Source organism: Vombatus ursinus, unplaced genomic scaffold, assembly GCF_900497805.2.
Source record: "Vombatus ursinus unplaced genomic scaffold, bare-nosed wombat genome assembly UNPS02014781.1, whole genome shotgun sequence".
NCBI classification, from domain to species: Eukaryota; Metazoa; Chordata; class Mammalia; order Diprotodontia; family Vombatidae; genus Vombatus; species Vombatus ursinus.
In genome coordinates this window covers 16,044,884-16,062,815 of record NW_020954559.1, presented here as the reverse complement: position 1 = coordinate 16,062,815, position 17,932 = coordinate 16,044,884, and the positions used below count along the sequence as shown (strand labels likewise).

Genomic DNA, 17,932 nt, shown 5'->3' with positions numbered 1-17,932 from the left:
TTCCTAAAATCCAGCTACATTTAATCCCTTCCTAAATCACACCAACAGGGTTGTCAAATGCAGTATGGGACCAGGTAGTTCCCTCATATCTTCCACTCCTCCTGTGTTCTACTTGTCACCTCTTAGGACTTATGATCAGGGGAGTGAACAGGAGTGGCAATTCCTTAAGATTCTCAGAATATATAAAAAGAAATCATATTTCCCACAAACCTAAAATTCCAATCCAATCCAACAAGCATTTATTAAGCGCCTATGTGCAAGGCAATGGGAATACAAAGACAAAAGTAAAAAATCCCTGCCCACAAAGAGCTTACATTCTAATGGAGGAATATGATATATAATATTGTACATTGCTGTTGCTCCTTCATAGACTTCTATTTGTAATATATCAATAAAAATTTAAGTTTTCCAAAACATATAAAAGAAAAAAGTCCAATCATTAGTTTAGAAATGGTTCAAGATTTACAAATAATGCTGATTTACCTTCTGCATTATTAAATTCTCAATTCCAAAATGACTTACATCTGTGAAAAAACGAAAAAGATATTCCAAGTGATTTAAAAAATAAAACTGCTTTTTTTAATTAAAAAAAAGGGAAACTGGGGCATCTTCCCCTAATAATTAATTCATAAACATTGTCACTACCAAGCATTGTAAATTTTTTAAAGGATTTTTTTTGGTCCAGACTTGTGATTTTATGGGGCAAAGATATTTGCTCTACCAAAGCAGACTAGCAACTAGTCTACAACTTAGTCTCACTGTTGCCTGGGGGCACGACATTGGGAGGCTGCTATGACTTGCCCAGGGTCACAATACCAGAATGTGTCAGATGTGGAACTTGAACATCTTTCTGACTCCATGCTGCCTCTCAATTTGAACTTAGTTTCACAAAAAGATAAATTTCACTGCATTATCTAAGAATATGTGTAAAGTTATAATTAAATGGAATGTATATAACCTTTCATGATGTATTATACACGGAGAAGAAATTCAAGGAATTCAACCCATCTGGAACATCCAGTATGAATTTATTGATTTGTAAGATAGGCACATGAACAGATACTCTAAAAATCCTGGAAAGTTTCTTTTCTACACTACTACTGACACAAACTAAACATCATACAACCTTTTCAACTCTTCACTTCTACTTATTCAACTAAACTACTTAATTGGCTAAAAGAGCAACACTTTCAAAAGTTGATTTTAGTAGATAAATTTTTGAAGTATATAATACATAATTTTCAAAATTAGGTTTGCTCTTCAGGTGGAGGGGGAGGTGGTGGGGGTGGAGGAGGAGGTGGGGGTGGGGGTGGAGGAGGAGGCTCAATAGTTTCCATAAGCTTCTTATTAGCCTCTTCATTGTGACGGTTTTGACAATGGGTTAAATGTTTCTTAAAGCCTCTTGGGAAATTTGATTCAAAATTACAACGTGGACACTTAAGTAAACTTTGCCCATGAGCTGCAACATGATTTTTAAGGAGAGATTCCAAAAGAAAAGCCTTCCCACATATTGTGCATTTATACGGGCTATGAACATTATGCTTGTTAACCAAATGATGCAAAACAGCACCTTTTTTCATAGCACGACAACAACAGATCTTGCAAAAATATTTTCCTTTTCCACGTTTCATATATTTTGCTATCTCCTCCTCAGAGATAAAAGCCTCCTTCTCATCTGTAAACTGCAGGATGCTTTTTGGCTGATCAGTAACATCCATTTTCTCTTTAGTGAAATCAACTGATTCCACATCAACTTGCTCTTGATCACTGTTAGATTCCTGGCCTTTTAGATCTAGGAAATCTAAATCTGCTTTTCCACATTCACTGCTACTAAGTTCTGCATCAGAGTTCTCTTGGTTGTCTTTCTTGAGCTTCTTTTGACAAGGATATAATGCATCTTCCTGAGCCAAAATATCATCTTTTTGATCTTCTATGGCCTCTGTTTGGACATCATACTCACTAGATTCAACTAATTTCTGAGATTCAGGGTATATAGCGACAGATTTGGAAAGCTCAGAAAAAGGAGTATGTTTCTTCAAATCTGAGAAGAAAGACCGTTTCCGGGGCTCAGAAGATAGCAAGGCTTTGGGGCACTCAGGAAAAAGGGCAGATTTTCGGGTCTCTGAAGCCATTTTAGGAGGTTCAGATGACCCAGGAGGACCAGGTTTCCGAGATTCAGAGAAGACAGATTTCTGATGTTCAAGAAAAAAGGAAGACTTCCAGATATCCGGAGACCCAGGAGGAGCAGCCTTCTGGGATTCAGTAAAATCGTTAGAGGCAGATTTCCATGGCTCTCCAGAAATAGAAGGTTTCCATTGATCAGAAGAAACCTTCCAGAGTTCTGGTGATACTGAAGATTTCTGGTGGTCAGGAGACACAGAAGTGCCTGATTTTCGGAGCTCAGGGGACAATGGGGGACCTGACTTACGAAGCTCAGATAATCCTGGAGGTCCTGACTTACGAAGGTCAGGGGACAACGGGGGAACTGCCTTTCGAATTTCAGGTGAGAGTGGGGGACCTGACTTTCGGAGCTCAGGGGATAAAGGGGGGCCTGCTTTTCGAGCCTCAGGGGACAAAGAGGGACTTAGTTTACGGAGTTCAGGTGACAACGGAGGACCTGGTTTACGGGGCTCAGGGGACAGTGGGGGACCTGGCATACGGAGTTCAGGTGACAATGGAGGACCTGCTTTCTTGGCCTCTGGAGATAATGGGGGACCTACCTTCCGGGCCTCAGGGGAAGAGGGAGCTGGTTTACGAGGCTCAGGGGACAAAGCGGGGCCAGATTTACGAGTCTCTGGGGAAGAGGGACCTGGCTTCCAGAGGTCAGGTGACATAGGAGACGTCTTTCGAAGTTCTGGGGGTCCAGGCTTCCAGGTCTCAGGAGATGTGGTAGATTTCCATGAACCAGGTGATACAGGTAAAGGCTTCCAGGATCCAGGTGACATAGGCGGACTTGGCTTCCAAGGGCCAGGTGATAGAGGTAAAGGTTTCCAAGGTCCAGGTGATACAGAAGGAGCAGGCTTACTAGTAGGCTTCCAAGGTCCAGGTGATAAAGATGGAGGAGGTTTCCAAGGTCGAGGGGATGTAGATACCACAGGCTTCCAAGGACCTGGTGATACTGCTGGGGCTGGCCTCCTTGGCTCGGGGGACACAGCAGGTGATGGCTTCCAAGACTCGGGAGAAACAGCTGGTGATGGCCTCCGAGGCTCAGGGGATTCCGTCAGAGCTGGTTTCTGGGATTCAGGAGATGAACTTGGAGATGATCCCCAAGGCTCAGGGGAGGAAGCTAAAACTGGTTCTTGTGGCTCAGGGGAAGTTGACAAAGGAGTTCTCAATGTCTCTGTAAAATGAGAGAGCTTCTGGGCCAAAGGATTAGCAACAGGAGACTTCTGCGGCTCAGGAGACACAGAAGTAAGTTTCTGTGGTTCCAAAGAAGCCAGAGGGACAAGTTCTGAGGATTCTGGAGAAGGAACAGGGGAAGGTTTCTGAGACTCAGGAAGGACAGGTTTTTGAGAGTCAGGGCCAGCAACAGAAAGTTTCTGTGACTCTGCAGAAACAACAGAAGCAGGTTTCTGGAGCTCTGGAGAACTATCAGGGGTAGTGTGAGGTGATTCTGAAGACTGAATAGGAGCAGATTTCTGTGACTCCGTTGAAAAAACAGACATGGATTTCTGAATCTCAGATGAATTAGACATTTTCTGGGACTCTGAAAAGAGAAGGGTTTTCACAGGTTCTGTCTCCTTGTCCAACTGTTTTTTCTGTTTATCATCCCACTTATCTTTTACTGAATGTTGGGATGTAATGTGATAGTACACATTGCAGTACATTTTGCTGGTAAAGAAACATTTATGGCAGTGAAACAACTTTGCGGTTTTCTGATAAAATATCATTTTACCTAACCCACCAGCATCCATTTCATCACAATACTCTGGATGGATGGTACCCATATGGATTTGTACATTTTCATAATCTGTGCCTTTGAAACTGCAGTGATCACATTCCAAACGTTCCGGTTGTTTACGAAGTTCTGGGAATACTTCCATTTTTAAAAAATCTGCTACAACTTGCACAGGTCCTTTGAAATCACGTCAATGTTGCTGCAAAAAAGGAAAAACCAGTTGAGTTATCATAATTTCTCATATAATATTTTATTATTTGAATGCAATTCTTTCCCAACCCATTCAAGTTACATAATTACAAATAATAAAATGTACTGAGGATGGTATATTTGCCAGATGTACATCTCTGCAAAGATTATGGGATTCTAAAAAAACACTGAATCTGTGTCTCTGACTAGAGACTTATGTGACTCTCAAAAACCACACTGCCTTAACACAATGATTTTGGAGCACTGAGTGACAAATCTTGAAACAAAATTCAGGACATTTTAGACTTAACGGCCTAAAGAATACAAATAGTGTTTTATATTTCCAGTCTTCATCAAAAAGCATTAAATAAACCAGATATTAACCTGGAAAAGATGATGACCTTTAAAAGATAACTTCACAAGTCTAGGAATGACCCTCCAGAGAATCTTCCCATGTAGCATGATGCTACAATAGACTGCTACTAATATTGAAATATTACAAGTGTTTCTCTCCAAGTTTAACCTCTGAAATACAGAATATGGACAACAAAAGGGGATTAGTCTCAATTATAAGCATAATGATTACATACAGAATGATTTTATTTGCCTATGAAACAATGAAAATTTTCTCTCACCACTTATGTGCCACTTTTAATTAAAAATATTCAAACATCACTAAGATAGACTTCACAAATGAATATAGAGCTGCATTAAAGATATTAACAAAAATGTCTTCTTTTAATTAACATGTTCTGTAAAAGTCAAATTTATAGATTTTCATATTGCTGAATTTTTTTAAATAATATATTAAAATCTTTCAGTTTTGCATTAGGTTTTAGCAAATCACAAAATTCCTATTAATTTTAACAACTGTTACTAACAGTGCCATTATGTATAAACTATCCACAGGTCTTCTTTTTGAACTTTTCTGAAGTATAGAACGACATATGTCACCTGAGAGAACTGGAAAGAGTATTCTTCAGAGTATTAATTCTTTTCCCCACATCTCCCTTTAACTTTTGTAGCTCTCCCTGGCATTATTCAAAACTTTGGTAAAATACTTTAGGTCTTCATTCTTCCCTATAATGAATAAATACAACAAATAAAACAAAAGAAATTTGTGATACACTGCAGTCTTCAATATAGGTAGAAAACCTCAAAATCAATAGCCCCAAAGTATTTTTGACTAAAACCAAGCAGAAATAGTGTTAAACTAATAACATCAGATTTTTTCAACATGTTAGTAAGTTTTACTACATTTTTTCTTTTTTTCTCTTTATTTTTTTCCCTCCCTCAAAATTGTTTGTTATCAAGGATCACTATCTGAGAAGAGGAGGAAGAGAAATGATATAGGGGAAAATCCAGGGGATGTAGAAACAAAAGATATCAAGAAAAACTATTTTGTAAAATCAACATACACTCAAAGTGGAAAACTGTGTTTCACAGATCTAGATATAGAAGGGACTTCAAAGGTCATTCCATTGCTTCAACCCCTCAGTTTATAGATGATGAAACTGGGGTCCAGGAATATTAAATTCTTTGCCTGAGATATCACAGAATGATAAGGATCAGAAGCAGGATTTGAACATAAAACTCAGATACAGTACTCTCTTTCCTTGTACCATTTTGCTTCCAAAGCCATTCTATAACAATGACTTGAACTAAGGGAAATGTCACATTTCTATAAACCACTCGAGCTGCCAATTGCTTTAGCTCTATCCTTATAACCTAGGAGCCATTTTCAACCAGAAGTCCCTTCAAACAACCCTGGATAAAATTACTTAACCTCTCTGGGCCTCAGTTTCTTCAACTGTAAAAAGAAGGGTTTTAACCCCATGACACCTAAGGTCCCTGCAAGCTCTAAAACTATGATCCTATAAATCTGTAATGATAGAAGTGGTTCCTACGAATGAAATTGTGGCTATCAAGTCAATACTGCCCTCTCCACATGTGCTCACCTAAGCAACTTGCCAAAGTTTTACTTGTGTCAAGCAGCAACCTGATACTTTCATAATCAACCTGTAAGCTTCCTAGTTTAACTAAAGAACTTACATGTGCATTTTTACCTACTTTCTCGATTGAAAAAGCAAAACACACAGATAAGGCAGTATATTATGGAGTGGGAAAAGCACTTAATGTGGAATCAAATGACCCGGGTTTGAATCCCAGCTCTACCCTTGTATGAGGCCTTGGGCAAGTCATTTAAATGCTCTGAACCTGTTTCCTCTCCTATAAAGTGAGAATAATGGATAATTTCATTTCTAAAGTTCATGGTAGCTCTAAATCCTATAATGACAACTAATTCTAAAATAGAAAATACCATATACAAAGCATTTAAAATAGCTTTAAACCATTCTTTGTCCTAATTTCACATTCTCTCTATGCAGTTTAATCCTTACATATATACCACCTTTTTTTTTGTAATCTATAGTTCATACTCATGCACTGCAATTTTCTTCTCCTTCCTATGTCCCAATTCTACAATTCTCCCTACTACTAACTACTGAAAAAAAGAGTCTCTATAATCCAATATGGGTTAAATAAAAAACTCCATTGACAGTATTTTCCATTTTCCACAGGACCTAGTATGTTGCCCTGCAGATATTTGGAGGAGTCCAAAAAAATGGCCACTTACTTAGCAATAAAAAAAGGCAAGATAACATACTAACACATGAAAAGATGTATTTCATAAAAGCAAACTGGAAACCCATGTCTTAAATTACTTTGTATTTACTTCTCTATGCACCTGTTGTACCTTAAGTAAAAAAGTAAGATCCTTGAAGGGAAAAACCTCTTCATTCTTTATCTGTATCACTAACATTCTGCCAACAGAGAGCACCAAATGTTTTAGTTAATTCAATTCCCTCTTCTCCCCCTCCCCTTAATCTTGTTGCTTAGCCTGTCTGCCACAACTTAGCCCTTCTCTGCTCACATTCACCATCCTCTCTATTTCTACCTTTTACCCTGTTTATACCTGTTTCTAACAATACCTGGCAACCAACACCACAATACAAAACCCAAGCAGCTCCTAAACTCTAATGCAGCTTTTCTCCCATTTCCCACCCACCATTCCCTATTCCAACCACCAATCTAGATCCACCAGTCTTTGCTTGCTTTCACTTCATGTTCCCATCCTGTTTGTCAAACTTTATTCTCAAGTTTTACATCTTTATACCTTCTTAGACCTCTATCTCTCTTTGGAGGTCAGTTTACCACTCAATTACCTTTCAGATTTCCAGAATCTCCAAGTTTCAACTCTTCTATTTTTTCCCCTCTCTCTCAATCCAGTTACCTCAATCTGCCTACTTTTAACTCCTCTGACCAATCTCCAAATCTCTCCCATTGTGTTCACCTGTTGCCCAGACTTTTTTGTCCTACTTGTCAAATCCTGGTAGCTTTTACTTTAAAGACTTCAAAGTCTTTTTTCTTTTCACACAAAGGTCAAGTACTAAGTGACTCACTGTCCGGCTGTGTGTGCTCCTAAGAGTTGCCCACACATTTCTATAAGCATTCTGCAATACAGAGTGCCAGGTAAAATTCTATAAATAGGGAGTCCACAGGGCAAGAAGGGAATAAGGGAATGGAATTCAGCAAATCAAACCTTAGGACTTTCACACATGCATACATTTGTAATCCCTCCAAAACATAACGCATTATGCAAAGATTTCAGAAACACAAAGATTCTGGATTACAAAGGACAAGAAATATCAAGACTCAAAAGAAAAGAAAGGTAAGTAAAAGGAATGCTAATGGAATATGGCTTAATAAATTCAAAGCAAATACTCCTAAAGTAGGGGAGAGGCCAGGAAAAAAAAATTGAGAAAAGATGAGGAGATAAGATTGTTGCTGGAAGAAATTATATAGTAGGTTATGAAAGAAATCTTACCAGATGCCTCAAAAATGGTTTTCAAAGACCAGATATCCTACATGGCTTTTTAGCTAAGCCAGAGTATCTGGCCTTCACCTTGCATAGAGAAGCAAACATGAAGGACTAGGGGTGGAAGCTGAAAAAGTAGACAGAGAAGGGAGAATTAGACTGTATCTTTCATTTTAAAACACTGGATTCAATTCCCTGCCCTTTTTTAAATTGGGCCCAATATAGATTTATGTTCTCATTTCAGTTGTACTCTCACTGCAGCATCTTTCTACTTGTCCCTAATCGATTCTTCACCCCACTTACCACTACAATTATTCCAAACCTTCTCTTCTCTCAAAACACCCACAGCACTCCTCCCCCCATACTCTTATTTGAGGATCTTGTCTCATACTCCATTGAAAAAAAAAAGAAACCAATTGCTCCTTGGTTTTCCTAATTTCTTACCCTTCTGACATCACTCCCCACTATAATCTCCTTCACTCATCTTTGATGAAGAAGCAGTCCTCCTCTGTGTCAAGGCAAACCTCTTTACATGCAGCCTTGATCCCATCCCCTTGACATTCTTCAGTAGACTGCTCCCAACATTATCACCACTCGTGTTCTAATCATCACGCTTTCTTTATCTATCGGCCCTTTCTCTGCTGCCCACGTCTATCCAATTGTTAATGAAAATCTTCAACTTCATATTAGCAATTGCCCAACATCTCTCTTCTCCTCAGATAAACTCTTTGAAAAAGTTTACTCTCTTTTAAACTCTCTGCAACTGTTACTCTCTCCAAAGTTACCAAGTACCACTTATGACCAATGCCATATCTAATGGCCTTTTTTTCAATTCTCATGCCCATTCAGTTACCTCTCTCCAGCTGGTGACACTGTGGTCAACCTCCTTCTCCTGGTTAATTTCTTCCTGACAGATTTTTCTAACATTGTTCTCTATCGATTACACTTCTTACCTGTTTGACCATTCCTCAGTCTCCTTTGCTGGATCTCGGTACATCCACATTATATCCATTACTAATGGTGGGTGTCCCCAAGGCTCTTTCCTGCACCCTTTTCTCTTCTCCTTCCACAGTATCACACTCAGTGATGTCACAAATTTCAATGATCACCTTTATGCAAATGATTCCCAGATCTTTATCTAGCCCTAGTTTCTCCAATAAGTATCTGCCTATTGGACTGGATAACACATAGGCTTTTTACAGCTCAAGATGTCCAAAATAGAATTTGCTATTTTTTCCACCAAGTCCTCTCCCCTTTGGACTTGCCTATTACTGTTGAAGGTAGCCACTGTTGAGTCACCTAGGTTGAAAACTTCAGTACTACCCCCTCAACTCCTTCCTCTTACCCCACATATCCACTCCACTGCCAAATCTTGTTATTTCTTTCTCTACAGCATCTCACACATACATATCCTTTTCTATACTTACACAGCTGCCACCCTACTTTAATAATTTTTATCATCATCTCTCTCCTGTAATATTACAATAGTCTTCTAACTGATCTCATGGCCTCAAGTGTCTCCCCATTTGAATCTATCCTCCATAAAGTTGTCAAAGTTTTTCCTCTCAAGCTCTGATCATGTTACTCAACACTACACTCTCCTTCCCCCCATCAATAAGCCTCAGTGGTTCCTCATTTCCTCTAAGAGTGAATATAAAGTCCTTTGGTTTGGCATAAAATGTCTTCACAAACTGACCCTTTCAAGGTCCAGAAGACTTTTCCAGTCTTCTTATACTTTACTCCCTTACACAAACTCTGATCCAGCTACCCAGGCCTACTTGCTGCTTCTCACACATGACACTCCATCTATCTCCTGTCTCCATGCTTTTGTACTGGCTGTCCCCTAGATATAGAATGCTCTTCCTCCTCTTAGAATCCCTTGCTTCTTTCAATACTGAGCTCAGTCACCTACTGCAGGAGGCCTTTCCCAGGCCTATTAAGAGTCTTGCCCTTTATGGTTACTTTCCATCTAGAATGTATGTTATCTTATATATACACCTATTTATTTACATGGTGTCTCTCCACCACCACCCCTGTATAATGTAAACTACTTGTAGGCTAGGATTGTTCTCACATTCTTTTGAATTCCCAGTGCTTATTACACCAAACCCGGCCCACAGTAAGCCTTTAATAAATGCTTATTGATTGACTGATTCCTCCTATGGGTTGGGGTGGGGGGTTTAATGCTAGTTATTTGATGGGTCTAGATACCAGTCTAATATTACAAGAAAAGGCAAAATGACAGACTGTCAGCAGTCACTCTAAGGCCACATACTCAGATAATATTTTGTAGGATAATGGGGTGGCTTCCCTCTCTGCCAGTACACCTTTAATAACTCATTAGCATATATTGCTCAATTATTAACCTAAACTTTTCCTAAGCCTCATGACATTTTCAGCTAATACAACTTCATGGGTTACTAATTCACATATTTACAACTCACTGTACAAACAAATGCTTCTTTTTGTTGCACCTTAAGCTTCAAAGATGCAAAAGTGAAAGGGTAGAGTCAGGAACTGTTTTGTAACTAAATCTATAAACACAAAGAAACATGTGTGGTACACATCCGTCTAATACAATATATCATATTACTTTATCTCAATTCTATTGAAATCAGTCATCCATGCTTTCTTCTACTGATCTTGCACAATGTAGCTTCATTCTCAGGAGCAACGGAACAGGCACAGGGGTAGGTGAGCTAAGTATTGCCTATTACTGAGAAGATTGAAAGCTTTTGAGAGATAGGAGATGAGTTTCTAATAGAATTAAATAACACTGTTTATTATCAAGAAGTCACCAGAAAGGAAGGAAAGAAAGAAAGGGCCAAGTAGATACAAAATACTGTTTCCCCTAAGCAGCTATGAGCCCAGAGCAGTGAAAATAGTAACAGCCAGATTCCTAAACAATGTTAAAGGGAAGCCACAAAGGAATGTATTTATCTCAATAACCAAGAAATACAGACATTGTCCTACATGTCAGACTGCTCCTTCTCAGTCTCCTTGGCTGGATTTATATCCAAGTTGCACCTGTTAACTATGGGTATCACATAAAGCTATCCCGGACCCTTTTCTCTTCTCCATCTATACCATTCCACTTGATGATCTCATCTGCTCCCATGGATTCAATTATCATCTTTATACAGATTATTCTCAAGTTTACTTATCCAATCCTAACCTTTCTCATCCAACCTCCAGGCTTGCATCTCCAACTGTTTACTGGACATCTTGAAGTAGATGTCCTATTGACATCTTAAACTCAACATGTCCCAAACTGAACCTATTACCTTTTCCTCCAAACCCTCCTCTCTTCTTAACTTCCCTATTACAGTTGAAGGCACTATCATCCTCCCAGTCATCCAGGTTCAAAATTTCGGTGTCATCCTCAACTCCTCACTTTTTCTCACCTCCATTCATATGACTGGAAAGTTCTATCAATTCTACCTTTGTCATAATTCTCAAATAAGCCTCCTTCTCTCCTTTGGCATGTACACCACCTTAGTGCAGAGCTTCATCACCTCAAGCCAAGACTATTGAAATAGCTTGCTGGTCTCCCTCCTCAAGTCTCTTTCCACTCCAGTTCATCCTCCACTCAGCTGTCAAAATGAACTTCCGGAAGTATAGGTTTGACCTCCAGTGGCTCCCTAATATACCCATGATCAAATTTTAAATCCTCCATTGGGCTTCTGAAGTACTTCATAGACTTACAAGGAAAAATGCTATCCACCTACAGAGAAAGAACTGATGGAATCTGAATGCAGATAAAAGAATACTTTTTCTTTATTTTTCTTTTTTTTTGTCTGTTTTCTTTCACAACATGAATAACAAGGAAATATGTTGTGCATGACTGCATGTGTATAACCTATATCAAATGGCTTGCCTTTTCAATATGGGAGGGAGGGAGAGAATCTGTAACTCAAAAGTTTTAAAACACAAATGTTAAAATTTTTTTACATGTCATCAGGGAAAAATAAAATATTAAAAATTTTTTAAAGTCCTTCATAACCTGGCCCCTTCTTACGTTTCCAGTCTTCTTACACTTTCCTTGAGGGGAAAGCAGTGAGGAGCTTGCACTCACCCATTCTCCTAAATTTATAACCTAACTCTTCCCCTCTCCCTCCTTTAACATCAATCAGGTACTGGATCTTGTCAATTCTATCACCACATCATGTTTCAGTGAGTTCCCCTACCTCTTTAATCCCACTACCACCAATCTAGGACAGATCCTCAGCAACACCTAGCTAAACTCCTGTCTCCTTCCAGGGCTTCCTGAATCTATTCTCTCCCTTCTTTAACACATCGTTCATATCACTGCTAGTAAAATCTTTCTTATTCACAGATCTGGCTCTCACTTCTCTGTTCAAAAGCATGCACAACCTGGAATCACTCTACCTTTTAAACCAAATAATGCTCCACTATACATACGCTTCCATCAAAATAGACAACTCTCCACCCGACACATACTTCAGTAAAAATGAACTTACATTTTGCTCCCACATTTCTATGCTTTTGCTCAGGCTACCCATGCCTGTGATGTCTTCCCTCCTTTTCTTTACCTGATGAATACTTACCAATCCTTTAAAGCCCAACTCAAAAACCACCTCTTCCAAAAAGCATTCCCTTACCCTTACGAATCAGTGATACGTAACCTCCTTTCTCCTCAGTCTTTTCACTGTACTTCATTTCTTTTACTAGTAAACTAGGCATGTAATATTGTTTATTATCACTATCTCAGGGTCTTACTTCCCTCCATATTTGTAAGTTCTTTGAGAGCTGGGACCATATCTCACATTCAACCCATATTGTATTCCTGGTTAGAATATAAAAAATATTCCAGAAAGAAAGTCAAGAAAGAAACAAAATAACAAGTGCTTTAAAGATAACAACATCATCAAGAAATTGTTCAATAAGAGAATTACTTCCAGTTAGGAATCTCTTATGTGTAGAGTAGTACTAGCTGACTTCCAGGGTACCTTTTAACTCTAAGATTCTATTAATTGATGGATGTAACAGAGGAGAAATAGAAACAATGTATTACTGGATCATGGCTTGTATGGCAGCAAAATAAAGGACTTCGGGCAAGTGACAATTGTCCTATAAAGTCTGAGAAGAAAATGTCTGGCAGGAGATTCTCACCTGATGAAAAGGTTTCTAAACTGAAATTCAAGAGGAAAGATGAAAAATGCTCAGACATAACTGTAAAACTGGATTTTCTAGAAGATCATATAACATAGCAATGTTACTTCTCTTCATATGGTAAAGGTTCAGGAAAGACAACTGATAACAATTTAGAGTTTCAGATGTCTGTATGCCAAATACTGGTAATACTGAAAACTTAAAATTCTAACAAAAGAAGATAAACATTAATTTCTTGGGTCATTGTGATTCAATAGACTGAAACTATGATTGGACTATGACCAAAGAATACTATGCTTTGTTAAAAAAAAATAGAATAGGAAAGTTAGAGATATAAAAAAGTATACAAACCTGTAATCACAGTATCTGTTAGTACCTAGCCCAAATCCTCTGGACCTAGAGGTTTGAATTCATTCTCATTAAATGAGATTCTGGTTTGAGTCATATTCTCTGTACTTTTAAAAAGAGCTGTTTTTAAAACTTTAGAGAAATGAATAAGTATCACATAAACAAAAAAGAATGACTAAAAACTAGATGACTCAAAATATGCCATTCAAACTATACAATCAAAATATCTTGAAGAGAAAAAATAAAGATTTCTAAAAAAAAATTAAGAGGGAGTTCTCTGAAGAGCTCAGACTTAAAAGTACATGTACAAAAGGTCAGAGTGGTGTGAAAGTAAAAGAACAGTGTTAGGAAAAGCAAAACCCAAAACAATCTAAGACTTTGAAGAAATGCTAGAGACAACAAAAAGGGATGTGGGACAACTTTTTACAAATATTATGTTTAGAGCAAAACGATTAGCAAAGAAGGAATAGGGACAGTATCTGGAGAAGATGATGTGATGCTAACTTAGAAGAGAAAAAGAGCAGATTTCCTCAACTTCAATTCTCACACTGTAAAGAGCAGAACAAATGTCATTCAAAAAGAATAAATTCAGGCCTCTGGGTCCAGAGGATTTATAAACCAGGTGCTAAAAGAATTTACAAGTGCAATCACAAAACCCCAACTTGTAGTCTTTGGGAAAGCAAGGACAGAATAAGTTACCAGAAGACTGAAGTTAGACAAATTGTCTATTTAAGGCTAAAATATGGATTCCAAATGTAACAAAGGGATAACCTTTAATGTTATTCAATGGTCAAATTCTAGAACAGATTTCTGAGCAAATGGTTTAGGGCCATTCATATAAGGTGATCACTCAGTGCCAACATGAATTTATTAAGAAGGATTATACCAAATAAACCTTATATCATTTTTTGACTATTCAACTGGAAGATGAAACCATAAGTGTGGTATGTCTTGATTTTAGCACATCAGATATTAGTATCATGATATCCTCATGGGATATTTTTCCCAAGTGGGAAAATAAGGGACAGCCAACCACACTTTAGGATGGAGTCATACAACCAGGAGAGATAATTAATACTTCAGGACAGATCTGGAGATTGTGGCCTGCCATAAAGATTTCTGTCCTTGGCCTGTTCTCATCAATATTTTAATAAAACATAAACTTATTAAATCTGCTCATGACACAAACCTGGGTGACACGACAATTTCAAAAAGTAGGAATGAGTCAAAACAAAGATGAAATTTAAGAGAGATTAATCCAAAACTCTGCACAGATCTAGAGTTGACCACAAATTCAATAATGAGCCCAATCAACAGCGTGATATGCTTGTCAAAAACAAACAAAATTTTAAGGTGCAGTAATATAGTTTTCAGATCAAAGACAATAAAAATCCCACTATCACCACAGTTGTTAGATTACAAAGAATCACAGTATGGCTGTCTAATCTAGCCCAAATCAGAAAAAGAATCCTATGAGCAACAAATTATCTAGACAAATGGTTATCCAACTTGCCTCAAGATGTCCAGTGAGAAGAACCTTTGAGGCAGCACATCATGTATTTGAACAGCTTTATTTGTTAGAAAGTTTTTTCCTGATATCAAGCCTAATTTTATAAACTTCTTTACACCTGCTGCTGCTCCTTCTATCTGAACCTTAGGGCCAAGCAACACAGATCTAACTCTTCTTTCATGTGCCAGCCTTTCAAATACTGGAAAACAGCTATCGTAACCTCCCTGATTCTTCTTTTCTATAGGCTAAACATTCCCAATTAACTCTTCACCCTACAGTTGAGCCCTCCTTGGGACGCTTTTCCAACTTACCAACATCCCTCCTAAAATGTGGAACTGAACACAATACTCCAGATGTGGTCTAACCAAACCTTTTTCCTGCATACTATGCATTTCCTAATGAAACATAAGATTCCACTAACTCTCTTGGCTACCATAGCACCATATTGATAGAGAGCCTAATGTTTCAGTGTGATATGGCAGCTAAGACAGCTGTCTAGAGTATCATGATCATTTCTGGACACCACACTTTGAGAGAGACAAGGACAAACTAGAGAGATTCTAGAGAGTAGTCAAGATGTTAAGAAATGTTGAAACTATGTCCTGTGTGGAGCAGATGAGTGAGCTGTGAGCATTTCGCCTTTAGAAAAGTCAAGTCAATAAGTATCTATTAAGCATGAAACCCAAGTATCTATTAAGCGCTGTGGATACAAAGAAAGGCAAAAGACTATCCCTGCTCTCAAGGAGCTCACAAGGGGCAACATGATAGTTACTTTCAATTATTTGAAAGAGTGTCATGTGAATGGGATTAGGTTTGTTTGTGTTGCTCAAGAGGGCAGAATTAGGGCCAATTTGATGTTACAAGGAAACAGATTCTGACTCAGTATAAGAAAGAACTTTCTAACAATTCAATGAGCTATTCAATGAGGAGTAAGCTGTATCACATAACAGCAAATTTGCTGTCACTAAAACATTCAAGTACATCTTGATGACAATGTCAGGAACACTGAAGAAACAATATCTATATTTGAAGGTAGTGTGGACTACGCAATTAATCTCTATGAATTTTTCACTTTCAAAATTCCAAGGCCCAAATCTCTGAGTAATGTTTAAATCATTCCATTCCTAACTAAATCTAAATCTACAAATAATTCTAACCAGTCTATATTAATCAAAATTACTCCTGCCCTAGTTATTCTAATCTACCCACAAAACTCAGCACCTAGTCTCATTTCATTCTACTATAAATCTACTTCTTTTCCTAAATAGATGCATATTAATCTTTGATGATAGTAAGAGCCCTGCTTTGCCATCTCACCATCTGGTACTGATTTGCCATAACTCTGTATGTATGTACCACAGTTTCACAACCATTTTGTATCTTGTGTAAATACATATTTTTCAAAGATTTTTTTCTGGACTATCGATTTATTTTTATTATTATATTATGTTATAGCCATTTATTTTATTTATGAATCACATTTAGCAAACATTTCTTGATAGCCAACTACAGACAAGATACTGCACAAGAATTTTGGGGAGAAGCCTGCAAAAAAAAAAACTACACAACGCAAATGGAATTTTAGTGCTACCTATTTCCAATTTATCTTGTGTTTATCCACTGGAGTGGATGAAGCATACGGTACTTCGCTACTGATCTTTACTCTTTAACGGCTACTAAATATCCTAACATAAGTTGATACTATCTAGTTACAGACAATGGAAAGCAAGAGAGAAGATAATGAACACTCTCAGCTTTCACAGTCTCTTTTCAACTTGCATGGGGCTTTTAATCAAATCTTGTGCAATCTTGCACTGCCCCCCCCCCCCCCCCCCCACGGGTCTACCTCTTTCTACCGTGGCAGCAAGACCTACTGGGTTGTTTTTGCTTTTTTTTTTTTTTTTTTTTTTTTTTTTTATTAAAAGCTGCAATGTAATTTACGAAGTCGCTAGTCCTAGGCAGAGAGTCCTGGACCCAGAGAAAAGCAGGTGGAGAGCCACATCAGAAGCTCACTTTTCTAAGCTACTACTGCTCCCCTCCAGGAATAGAGGCTTTTTTAGGGTTACTCCTGGGCGGGGCACCTTGCACACTTGTATACGCGAGGCCCAACGCCCGCCCCTCCAGCCCTTGTCCCTGCGTGGAAAAGCCCGAGAATTTTATTGCTAAATCAGATCATCGGTGGCTGGCACACCAGCATCCCGTTAAATGCAAGCGCGGAAACAAAACATGAAAGGGCGTGAGGGCAGACGTCCCCCTCCCCCATCCATCCCGATCTCGCGCGCCCCAACACACACACACTCGCGCACACGCACACACACACACACTCACTCACTCCGCAGCCCCTCCCCCTCCCCCGTTAAGCCAGCTCCGCAAGCGTTCCTACCGTGCAGGGCAGGGGGGGAGGGGGGAGCGGCGGGCACGTGGTGTGCGGGGGAGAGCCGGGCCAGGGGGGTGGGACCGGGTCAGCCCGTTCCTTGCGGACCGCAGGCCACGCAGCGGCGGCGGCGGCCTCCTCGACGGGGTCCGCGGGCCCCTGCTGCGCGCGCGCGCGGCTCCTTTCCCGAATGGCGGCGCGAAGACGCAGCGACCGAGGCGGCTTCCCCGGGTGCGCGAGCGTGCGCGTGGTCGCGTGCGGGGAGGGGGGGGTGGGGGAGGTGGTAAGAGGGAGGGGGAGGGAGGAGGCATGATGGAGGTTGGAGGGCGGGGATGCAAAGAAAGGTTGGCGCCTCCACTTTCCTCCGAGGCGCGGTTTCCTCGCGTCGCCCAATCAGCGCCAGGATCCCCAGAAGCCTCGGAGGAGGGAGAAGGGGGTGTGTGGGATGGGAGGGTCTTTGAACCGGAAATGCCTTGGCGTCCCTGAGCCGTCCCTCCCTCTCCCCCCCCCCCGGCCCCGCCGCTACGCGCGCGCCGGGGCCTCGGACTCCCGAGAAGGCTCTGGGGCGCGCTGGGAGAAAGACCCCTGGGGAGCCGGCGGCCG

At 39.6% G+C, this 17,932-nt stretch overlaps 1 protein-coding gene across 5 annotated transcripts; it reads right to left on the bottom strand.

Moving 5' to 3' along the window:
* Window positions 1-274: 274 nt before the first annotated feature.
* On the bottom strand, window positions 275-17,396 carry LOC114046095 (chromosome alignment-maintaining phosphoprotein 1-like). 5 transcript variants are annotated; one of them, XM_027866338.1, is made up of 4 exons: window positions 7,974-8,053; window positions 5,042-5,167; window positions 4,472-4,612; window positions 275-4,097 (listed from the first exon to the last, which is right to left on the bottom strand). In XM_027866338.1, exon 4 carries the CDS (start codon window positions 4,041-4,043, stop codon window positions 1,248-1,250), a length of 2,796 nt encoding a protein of 931 aa, XP_027722139.1. In that variant the 5' UTR covers window positions 4,044-4,097; window positions 4,472-4,612; window positions 5,042-5,167; window positions 7,974-8,053; the 3' UTR covers window positions 275-1,247. The 5 variants fall into 5 exon arrangements, with proteins under 5 accessions (XP_027722139.1, XP_027722141.1, XP_027722140.1 ...); XM_027866340.1 differs by lacking the exon at window positions 4,472-4,612; XM_027866339.1 differs by lacking the exon at window positions 5,042-5,167 and having other exon boundaries at window positions 7,974-8,052.
* Window positions 17,397-17,932: the final 536 nt, after the last annotated feature.

What these genes read in the sequence shown, in the direction of transcription:
- LOC114046095 (XM_027866342.1), bottom strand. Translation starts at nt 4,043, where the DNA reads ATGGAAGTATTCCCAGAACTTCGTAAACAACCGGAACGTTTGGAATGT.